The sequence below is a fragment of the Mytilus galloprovincialis genome, chromosome 2, assembly GCF_965363235.1.
Source record: "Mytilus galloprovincialis chromosome 2, xbMytGall1.hap1.1, whole genome shotgun sequence".
Classification (NCBI taxonomy): domain Eukaryota; kingdom Metazoa; phylum Mollusca; class Bivalvia; order Mytilida; family Mytilidae; genus Mytilus; species Mytilus galloprovincialis.
The window spans coordinates 90,808,492-90,819,248 of record NC_134839.1 but is presented as its reverse complement, the minus strand read 5'-3'; the positions used below and the strand labels follow the sequence as shown (position 1 = coordinate 90,819,248).

Below are 10,757 nucleotides of genomic sequence, written 5' to 3'. Positions count from 1 at the left end.
TCAATGCCCAAGACAACAAAAAAATTATTTGGACTAGTAAGGTTATGCAAAACTTTGTTTAGACACACAAGGAAAATGTCTGAATATTGGTCTTTGGACAGAAAAGATTTTTGTGCAGACTGACTACTTGAAGAGTTATAAAGCATTTTAACATGCTAGTTAACAAGGTATCAGTCTTCAGGAAGACATGTTACCATCCCCAGGCACATTATTCCCATTCCATGCTGACAGGTCTGCTCTTATTCCTAAATTCAGTGTGCTGAACCGTGAAGCAGCAATTACCTTAACAGTACCGTAATCAATCTTGTAAAAATGAGGTTATGGTCATATTGGGATTTTTTTTATCTTGATAGTTAGTTTAAGTGACAAGTTTCTGTCTATGTATTATAGTTGTCAAGATATAGCAAAATCAACATTTCAATTTTTATTTTTTCCTTGCAATCATCAAGTCTAAAAACTCCAGATATTTTTTTTTCTGAGCTGATGCAGCTGGTATAAAATGTCCACCTGTATGCTGTAGTACCATTGGTTCTTTATAGCACTGTAGTAAATCTTCACTCATCTCTGAAATATCCAGGATTGATTTGAACTCAATATGTAAATAAAGCTCTTGCACGTCCAAATTTTAAATTGTCAATGAATATGTAAAAATGTAGACTATAGCAGAATTTAAAATAAAATAAATAAATTAGTAGTATGATCAAACTGAGGTTCAAATTGATCACTTTTATGGATATACAAAACATTCATTATATATCTGAATATACTTAATGTAATGTACATATTAAATTGGTTAAATTTGCACTTTTCAAAAAATTTGGCAGGATTTATCTTTGTTTTAAATAAGGAAATACTTTGCATGAGTAAAGCTTTATTCTGTCCAGTACTATACACAAAATTTCACATAACATTTCATAGAATATAAGAAAATAATCATCACTGGAAGTCTACCAATCAAATTTTACCTCTTTTTAACTGTGTGCAAGCTTTAGTAGCCATGTAACCTCAAGTTTCCAAAATATTCTATAGAAACCCCAAATAAACAAATAATGGTGCTTTGAAATATCCAAGATATAAGTTTATGCCCAAGAATTTTTTTACTGCAATGATATATACGATTAATTTCCTTCAACTGTCAATTCAAGGGAATACTTTTTCTGCACTTTTTTCGTATGCATCCGGATGTGATGTAATGCATCATTTAAACTAATATTTATATATTTACCTTTTGCAATCACTTTATCTGTTTCACCAAAGACATGCAAGGTAGGAATTTCTATAGTAATGTCATAAAACTTGGCATGCTCTTTTTGTCGACTCTTAAAACCAGACACAAATATGGCAAAGTCAAATTTGATAGGAGAATCTGCAATAGTAAAGTGATTTTCATTACCTAAAAAGAGACATATATTTCAGCTGAAAGTAAATGAAATACATGTACATGTATCTGATATAGCATTATAATAAATACACAAAATTAAGATCAATTGAAGTTTGATTTTAGTTGCATTGATTAACAAGAGTGCACACGCTGAAATGTCTCGCCTTCTATACTAATCATTGATATTATGTTGATAGTCCTAAGTATAAAGCTAAGCTTTATTACAACTGTCACATAAACTTAACATTAATGAAGATAACTTAACAGAGACCAATAAACTTTGAAAATGAGGTCAAGGTCAGATGAACCATGCCAGGCAGACATGTACAGCTAACAATGCTTCTATACAACATATATAGTTGACACATTACTTATAGTTTAAGAAAAATAGACCAAAACATGAAAACTTAACACTGTGCAATGAACCGTGAAAATGAGGTCAAATAAAACCTGCACGACTGACATAAAGATCATAAAATATTTCCATACATCAAATATAGTTGACCTATGGCATAAAGTATTAGATAAAAAGACCAAAACTCAAAAACTTAACTTTGACCACTGAACCATGACAATGAGGTCAAGGTCACATGACATCTGCCCGCTAGACATGTACACTTAACAATCATTCCATACAACAAATATAGTAGACCTATTGCATATAGTATGAGAAAAACAGACCAAAACACAAAAATTTAACTATAACCACTGAACCATGAAAATGAGGTCAAGGTCAGAAGACACCTGCCAGTTGGACATGTGCACCTTACAGTCCTTCCATACACCGAATATACTAGCCCTATTGCTTATAGTATCTGAGATATGGACTTGACCACCAAAACTTAACCTTGTTCACTGATCCATGAAATGAGGTCGAGGTCAAGTGAAAACTGTCTGACAGACACGAGGACCTTGCAAGGTACGCACATATCAAATATAGTTATCCTATTACTTATAATAAGAGAGAATTCAAAATTACAAAAAATTTGAACTTTTTTTTCAAGTGGTCACTGAACCATGAAAATGAGGTCAAGGACATTGGACATGTGACTGACGGAAACTTCGTAACATGAAGCATCTATATACAAAGTATGAAGCATCCAGGTCTTCCACCTTCTAAAATATCAAGCTCTTAAGAAGTGAGCTAACGCCGCCCCCGCCGCCGGATCCCTATGTCGAGCTTTCTGCAACAAAAGTTGCAGGCTCGACAAAAATACCAACATCTTTTTAAATCTGATAGATCATGTAAGTATACAACAGTTATTAATTTACTAGCTAATATTCTGTATACATTTTTTTCCCAACTTGATATATGGACTGAAAAAAATGTAAACTCTCCATATGATGAGAGCCATGGATGTCCACAATAGTTCAGGAGGTAGAAAATGCTGGTACAATCATGGTCATTTAATTAACCTTTCTTTGGTATTCAATTACCTGTTCCTTTTTGCTGTATGCTACATAAAAGTGACAGAAAGGCAGCTCCCTGACTAAAAGCTAATATTCCATCAAATGGTCCCTGTAAAAAGTTGAAACTTATTGTACAAAATATTAAATTAAAGGCTGAATTTTTATTGATCAACTATTTTTTTTCACGCTTGTCCTGAAAACAGAAAAAAATACATACATAAAGCGCACCTGAGTATAACACGCAGGGACAAAGACAGACAAAAAAACCTGCGGCTTATTTAACGATTTTAACAGTAATAATTGACAAGCTGGACAGGTCAGAACACATACGTCAAACATTATACCTTTTTTTTAAATAAAGGAAACGAAATAAAAACATAAAATCACATATTTGTATGTCTTGTCTGATCATTTTTAATTTTGACTTTGTCATATATATCTTCATTAAGCAGGAGTAGAATAAATGTAAACAATTCATGTCATATGAATTAACAAAAATGTAAATTCAACTATTAGCCTGCAGGCAGAAAGAACCAAAAGAGGACAACTCATATTTGAACAAGTAAACTCTGAATTGTTATATAAAAGTACTTCAATAGTGAAGTATCACTGATAACAATATTGTTCTGAAATATGTAACCATGGTAACCAAACCAAACTGATATTGATAAAGATCAAACCTACTTAAATTTAAGTTTTTATAAAATATAAACAGGATAACTGAACCAACAAACAGCTTAAATCTAATGAAATTTAATCAAGCTGGAATGGTCTTTGAGCTCAGATACTGTTGATTTCCATTAAAACTTTCTTCTTATAGTATATTTAAGAAATAATTCCTTCATGTCATGCTCTATGCTCATTTTAACATGGGTAGGCATTATATTTGTCGATATTTTACACTGAGCGTTAGCGAGGTGTAAAATGTGGTCAAATATAATGCCTACCCATGTTAAAATGAGCATAGAGCATTACATGAAGGAATTATTTCTATTCTAATAGGACAAATACTGTATTTGTATAGGTTGAAGCGTACGAAAATACCGTAAAAATCTTTGGCTATTCCTGTTTCCTCCCCGAGGAGTCTGTACATTACATTTCAAATTTGATAACTACGTACAGGGAAAATATATGTTGTTTTATGAAAATATACAATAAAAGTTTATGTTAGCTGCTTAAATGTATATATTTTAATGGATAACGATTGAAATAACGTTAATATAAACAATAAGTTCATGCGCATGTGTCAAACATATTTTGTGCTCATTAGAACACGGCTTTGTTTACAAAGCGAAATAAGGACGTCATATTAGAATGACCCTTTTCATTTATAGTGAGGTTAATATGAAAGATATTCTTCAACTATAGTGATACTGCAATGTAATTTTATCTTGCTGTTGATTATACCTGCTCTTTAAATGTCTGTATTATACACTGTAATGAGTCTTCAAAGCCTTTGGAACTGTCTGTATAATCTAGAGGATTGTAATAATTGTCTTCACTCCTGGAAAACCACCAACCTCTTGCATCTGTATCTGTGTTAAAAAAATCAATTTCAAAGGTTAATGAATATTGGTACATTATGTTTTGTTCATTTCTCTATTTTCTACTTAATTTTGGTAGAATGAAATTTGATTCAAAAGAAGAGAAATGAATGAAACTTATATGTCTCATATGTTTCTTTTAATCTATTTAATGCCCGTCATCCACTCAAAAATAAAACTATTGACTGTTAAAATGGTTTTTACTCTCATCAAATTTGAAAAACTATTTTATAATCTTTTCATTAACATACTCCCCAGTTTTCCTTATTGAGTCTCTGAGGGCTCACTAAACAGATAGACACCTCAGCAACTCTAAGCCTTCACATTTTATTTTCCAACAGAATATATTTTGAGGTTAACATATTGAATGTAAGAAATCACAAGGCTTTTATACGTCAGTCAACTGCATTGGCAGATTAAAGAAGTTGTAAACTATATAAATGATAAATACCTACGGTGCTGTCAGCAGCCTCACCATCTGTTTCTAATGGTGGTACTCTGTTTGGAGCTGTGATGAAAACTGTAATCAAATATTTCATATGTTATAGTCATAAAAACACTGGAACTATATAACATACAACATTTTTCATATTTATAAAATGAAATGTTTATATATATCTTTCAAATTCTTAAAAGAAAGTTACTACTATTTAAAATTGCTTATGAATTTGCATTAAAAATCAATCTTTTTAAAAAAAAATGTGAAGAAATAAAAGGCTTTATTACAATGTAAGGCTCTATTTATGTTAGTTTTTTTTCAAATTATGAAATAGACATTTTCTAGTAACATTAGTACCAAGATCAGCATGCTTCTTTATTATTTTTCTGAAAGCTCCAGTCCTCTCCCTAAAAACTTTTCCATTTTGCCTGAAAGTAAAACACAATATGCGAAACATATGTTTACCTAAGACTCTGAACCATACATTACCACTGTATAAATATACATCATTTTTACAGAGATGATGTTTACTGAGCTTGGAAATTTGGATGCATTCAAGGTAAATTTGTGGATACTTATTTAAAATAAACTTATTCAAAAAGATTACCTAAACAAAATAATGAGATCTTTGAATATCATTTCTATTGGTATTTTAATATTGATTTCGTTATCAGTAAATTAAAATCAAACTAAATATTTTTTGTGTAATACATATCCACATTCATCATGTTCACGGCAGAGGCGGATTTAGGGGGGGGCCCAGGGGGCCCGGGCCCCCCCTTTTTGGGAAAAAATTTGGTTGCTTATATAGGGAATCACTGAAGCGTGACTGGAGCAGGCCCCCTCTTAGGTCAGTCAGTGGGCCCCCACTTATGAAAATTTCTGGATCCGCCACTGCGAGGCTATACAATGTCAATACCTGTATATTGCATAATTTGCACAATGGTCATGTTTTCCTCTGGCTGTAAATGACATCTGTACATTAAATCCATGGGATGTTTGATGTGTACTGATTGTCAGTGATTGATATTTAAAGTCTTAGATGCATGATATTTTTTCTTAGTCATTATTGGCTTTGGAATAGCTTTCAGTAACTTTGAGTACTCAGTGGAAGATCCAGAACTTTTATTAGGGTGAAAGGGCTACAGTCATGATTCAGTGATTCCCTGTATAATCAACCAAATGTTTCCCTCAAAAAGGGGGGGGGGGCATGTCCCCAGTGCACCCTGGATCCACCTATGATACTCACAGATCTGTACTTAGTGTCTTTTTGTTGTGGCCTTGTGGGGATGTACAGTATAGGTACTCTGACATTTCCACTCTGTTTTTTTGTTAGACGTATTTATACTTTGTATCCATCTGATGAGTTTAGCCCTTTTCAACTGATTTTTATAGATTGTTCTTATTTTGTACTGTTACACCACTGTCCCTGGTTAGGGGAGGGTTGGTGCCTTCAAACAAGTTTAACCCTGTCACATTCTGTTAGTGCCTTTTCAAAGTCAGGAGCGTGTAATTCAGTGGTTGTTGTTTGATTGTGTATATCATATTTGTTTTTAGTTCATTGTTTTGTACATGCGTGTAAATCAGGTTGTCAGTCTTCTTGTTTGAATTGTTTTAAACTTGTCATTTTTGGGCCTTTACTAGCTGACTAATCAGTATGGGTTTCACTAATTGTTGAAGGCCCTACCTGTAGTTATTGATTTCTGTGTCATTTAATTTGCTCTTGTGGAGAGATATTTCATTGGAAATTAATATTCAGACATGCCACATCTTCTTTTTTACATATATAAATCAGAACAGGTTACAGGAATTACTAAACACATTGGACAGCACAACGAACCAGAACAACCAACAACATCCTTAATATGAAAAGATAGATGCACAATGGAAAACATCAGCTAATGACACAGGATCCAGACATTTTGACTTGTAACTATATCAAAGCATATCTATTATCCAATCAAATCTGGATATCCGTTATACAGACTGGAATTCTGCATAACCGTTTGTCTTTAAAGTTCAATTCCTTATGTTAAAATACATCAGTAAAACTCCTAAAAGACTTTAAAAAAAAGCTTTTAATCTTATGAACATGTGTTCAATTTGCATGTAACTTAATATAATAGAATAGAAGTCACATATGTTATTACCAAGCCGGGTAAAAATTAAAATGACATGCTAAGCCCATGACAGCTAGTTTATATTTATCTTACCTGTAACCATGTATGCACAAAATCTGAAAAATATAAGGACAAATTATTAATAATTTACACAGCTGTAAATTATAATGTTTTACAATTCCTGTTTATGGTATCAAAAGTCTACCTAGCACAGGATACCACTATTAATATTTCATTTTTGCAAGTAAAGTTAAAAAAATTGACAAATATCTTGTTTGGAGTTGATAAAATGATATCACTGGATTAACTAGCATTTGACATTATCCAGATAAAATAATCTTTGCTTCAAATGCTTATGAATTTAAAAAAAGGTTTTGCAAACATTGATAATAAGAGTCTTGATTTTGATGGTATAGCAGGGAAAAGAGGGCATTGTCTAGATCTATAAACTACTGTTATTGTAAAACTGTATGATAAGTCTAAGCAAGCACAAATACATTTTATAATTAAGCTATAATTTCAAAACAAATATAAACTAGAACAAAAAGTATATTAATTACCAACAAAAGTTTGAAGCAGAAAACTATTTTACATAGTCTGATTCATATCCAAATTAACAACATTTTTACATAGAAAATTGGATATTCATACGCAAAATAACCTGTTTTATGCTCTTCATAAAGAACTATCATGTCAAATTCGGCATCGCTGAATCATTGTAATTCAAAATCAAATCAAAAGTACAGTGAGGACTCAGAGAAAATAAATAAGCTCTTTGATCTTTAACAAAAGACAACAAAAGATCTTCTTATAAATTATAAGTAGTTAATTCAAAGAATTTTTATTAATACCAAGGATTTGTATACTTACTATACAAATCCTTGATAATAACGGTGTCTGTGAACCCCTGCACAAGTTCTTGTCCATACTATTAGACCACTTGCACTTTGGTCATTGGTCACATCTTTACCTTTAACTTGTGAGTTTTCTTCTTATTTAGATAGTTAAATGTAATATATGCCTCTGGGTAAATTATGAATATTCTGTTTTACCTTCAAGGGCTGTTCATTTGACATCTCTGGGAGCTGGATAAGATCTAAACATAAACCATAAAGTTCTGTCGTTCTCAACCAGCTAACTGGTTTCCGAGTCAATTATGTTTGATCTGTTACGGCCTGATTATGCTCACCTGAACACAGACCACAAGAGCGAAATCGATTTTTGCTTACTTGGCCAACAAATTTGTCAATTGAAAATAACTGTTTCCCTGATAAACTTAAAGAAGCCCAAGTGACCCCCCTTCATAAAGAGAGTGACCCATTGTTAAAAACAAATTATAGACTAGTTATTGTCTTATCCATATTTTCTAAAATATTTGAAAAAATATATGAAATCCAATTAACTGATTATTTTCAATTTGATAAAATATTTAATCTATTTTTGTGTGCATTTAGACGTGGACATGGATGTCAGACCACACTTCTCATTCTCAGAGTGTTAGAAGACTGGCGTCAGTGAAGCTCTTGATAAAAACCAGTACATTGCAGCGGTATTAATGGATCTTTCTAAGGCTTAAGCCTTTTGACTGCCTGCCTCACAATATTTAATATGCAGATAAATTACCAGCATATGGTTAAATCCCCAATGCAGTTGCTCTTTTCAATTCCTATTTATCTAATCGAAAACAGCAAATTAAAGTCAACAATGTTCTAAGTGGTTGGGCTGACATCCATAAAGGCGTACCACAGGGTTCGCCGGATACTAGGGCCATTGTTGTTTAACATATTCATAATTGATATTTTCTTTTTGTTAAAAATGGTAGTTTATATAACTATGCAGATGACAATACTTTGTCTTTCTGTACTCCAGATTTCGATTTATTAATTTCAACTTTGGACTCGGATTCAAAAATACTTATTGAGTGGTTCAGGGTGAATAAAATGCAAGCATATCCTGACAAATTTCAAGTTTTGGCTGTTAGCAAAAAGACCTTTGAAAAGAACCCATCTATACATATTCAAAATTCGAACTCACATGTGAAAAAACAGTAAAATTATTAGGCATTGAAATAGACTACCAGCTAAATTTTGATGTTCATATTAACTCAATCTGTAAGAAGGCATCACAGCAATTAAATGTTATAAAACGTTTAGGCTCAGTTTTGGATAGACAGTAAACTTACTATATTTGATACTTTTATTCTTAGTAATTTTAATTTTTGCCCTTTGGCATGGCATTTTTGCACTAAGAAAAATTCCAAAAAACTAGAAAAAGGTGCAGGAAAGACAGCACTCCGTTTTGTATACGAGGATTTTACCAGCTCCTACGGGGACCTCTTACTTCTAGCTATAAGGTGCCCTCCTTGCAGATCAAACGGATAAGAACAATGGCTCAAGAAACTTTTAGAATTATAAACAGCATAGCTCCTGCGTGCTTACAAAATTTGGTGAATGTAAAAAAATCTAAATATTCTTTCAGGTATGTAAATATTTTTGAAATTCCACAAGTAAAGTCAACCCGTTACGGTAAAAAAAAAATCGTTCAAATTTGCTGCTGCTACTTTATGGAACAGCCTTCCAAACCATTTCAGGACTGGAAACAGTTTTTCACATTTTAAAAGTCTTGTTCAGTCCTGGAACGGTTTGGAATGTCGCTGTTCTGCTTGCAGATAATTCTTAAGCTGCAGGCGCGGACCCAGAGGGGGGGTTCCGGGGGTTGGAACCCCCCTTTTTTTTGGACGATCAATGCATTTGAATGGGGACATGTAATTGGACCCCCCCCCTTTTGTCCTGGGTTAGGAACCCCCCTTTTTAAAATGGCTGGATCCGCCCCTGAGCTGTATTATTGTTTATTTATTATTTATACTGCTTTTCAGGTTGCCCTAGTCTAGCATGTTTTTACTTCATTCGAAAATTTGTTGCATATTTTTATTGCATGCTGTGTATGTGAGATTTTCAACTTTGTATTACATGTTGTTTTATATGTCAAAATGCACTGTTTTTATGTTATTTATATGTTTTTATATTCGGTCAAAAGCTCCTTAGAGCTTGTGTTGCTTATTTGTACTTATGCCGAATCAAAATAAAGTTTTCTTATCTTATTCTTATCTTATCTTGGCCACGATTATTCATTAGGTAATAACTAGAGGCTCCAGGGAGTCTGTGTTACTTTTGCTAATGTTTCAGGGATATAAGCCAAACACTGCATTTTACCCCTATGTTCTTCTTAGCAATGTCGGCCATGCTGGCGACAGGCAGGTTATCGGACACATTTTTAAATTAGATACTCTCATCATGATTGTGGCCAAAGATGGACTAGAGTTGTCTCAGTAGATTCAGAAAGGAAGATACAATGTATTTGTAAACGATTTCAAAAATTAAATGTTAAAATTTTACTTTAAAGGACAATAAATCTCTAAGGGGTCAATTTATAATTTTGGTCATATGGTCTTATTTCAATATAATTTGTATAATTTGTAGATCTTACTTTCCTGAAAATTATTTCTGTTAGTTTATCTCCATCTATAATAATATTCAAGATAATAAACAAAAACTGCAAAATTTCCTTAAAATTGTGAATTCAGGGGCAGCAACCCAACAATGGGTTATCCGATTATCCTGGCCGTGATTTCAGGACAGATAGATCTCAACCTGATGAACATGGCCAACACAGCTTAAATAGAACATAGAAGTAAAATGCATGTTTCGTCTATTTTCGAGGAAGAATGTGGAGATAATATATCATCCATTAAAATAGAAAATAGAAACTGGCAGGTGACTTCTTTGCCCTTTCAAACAAAAAAGACAAAGTTTTATCTTTTTTTTTCGTCTTTTATCTTGAAAAGTTAAACTATTATAGATTGA

General features: G+C 32.6%; 1 protein-coding gene across 1 annotated transcript; it reads right to left on the bottom strand.

Annotated features, from left to right (window-relative positions):
- Positions 1–411: 411 nt before the first annotated feature.
- LOC143064838 (esterase OVCA2-like) lies at positions 412–8,078 on the bottom strand. The gene is made up of 8 exons (XM_076237972.1): positions 7,947–8,078; positions 6,988–7,010; positions 5,132–5,202; positions 4,787–4,855; positions 4,199–4,326; positions 2,819–2,900; positions 1,226–1,366; positions 412–564 (listed from the first exon to the last, which is right to left on the bottom strand). Exons 1-8 carry the CDS (start codon positions 7,968–7,970, stop codon positions 425–427), a joined length of 678 nt encoding a protein of 225 aa, XP_076094087.1. The 5' UTR covers positions 7,971–8,078; the 3' UTR covers positions 412–424.
- Positions 8,079–10,757: the final 2,679 nt, after the last annotated feature.

What these genes read in the sequence shown, in the direction of transcription:
- LOC143064838 (XM_076237972.1), bottom strand. Translation starts at nt 7,970, where the DNA reads ATGTCAAATGAACAGCCCTTGAAG. An exon ending in CAAATGAACAGCCCTTGAAG is followed by an intron (nt 7,011 to 7,946) that starts GTAAAACAGAAT and finishes TATATTTTTCAG; the next exon opens with ATTTTGTGCATACATGGTTA. An exon ending in CATACAGCAAAAAGGAACAG is followed by an intron (nt 1,367 to 2,818) that starts GTAATTGAATAC and finishes TTACTATTGCAG; the next exon opens with ATTCTCCTATCAAATTTGAC.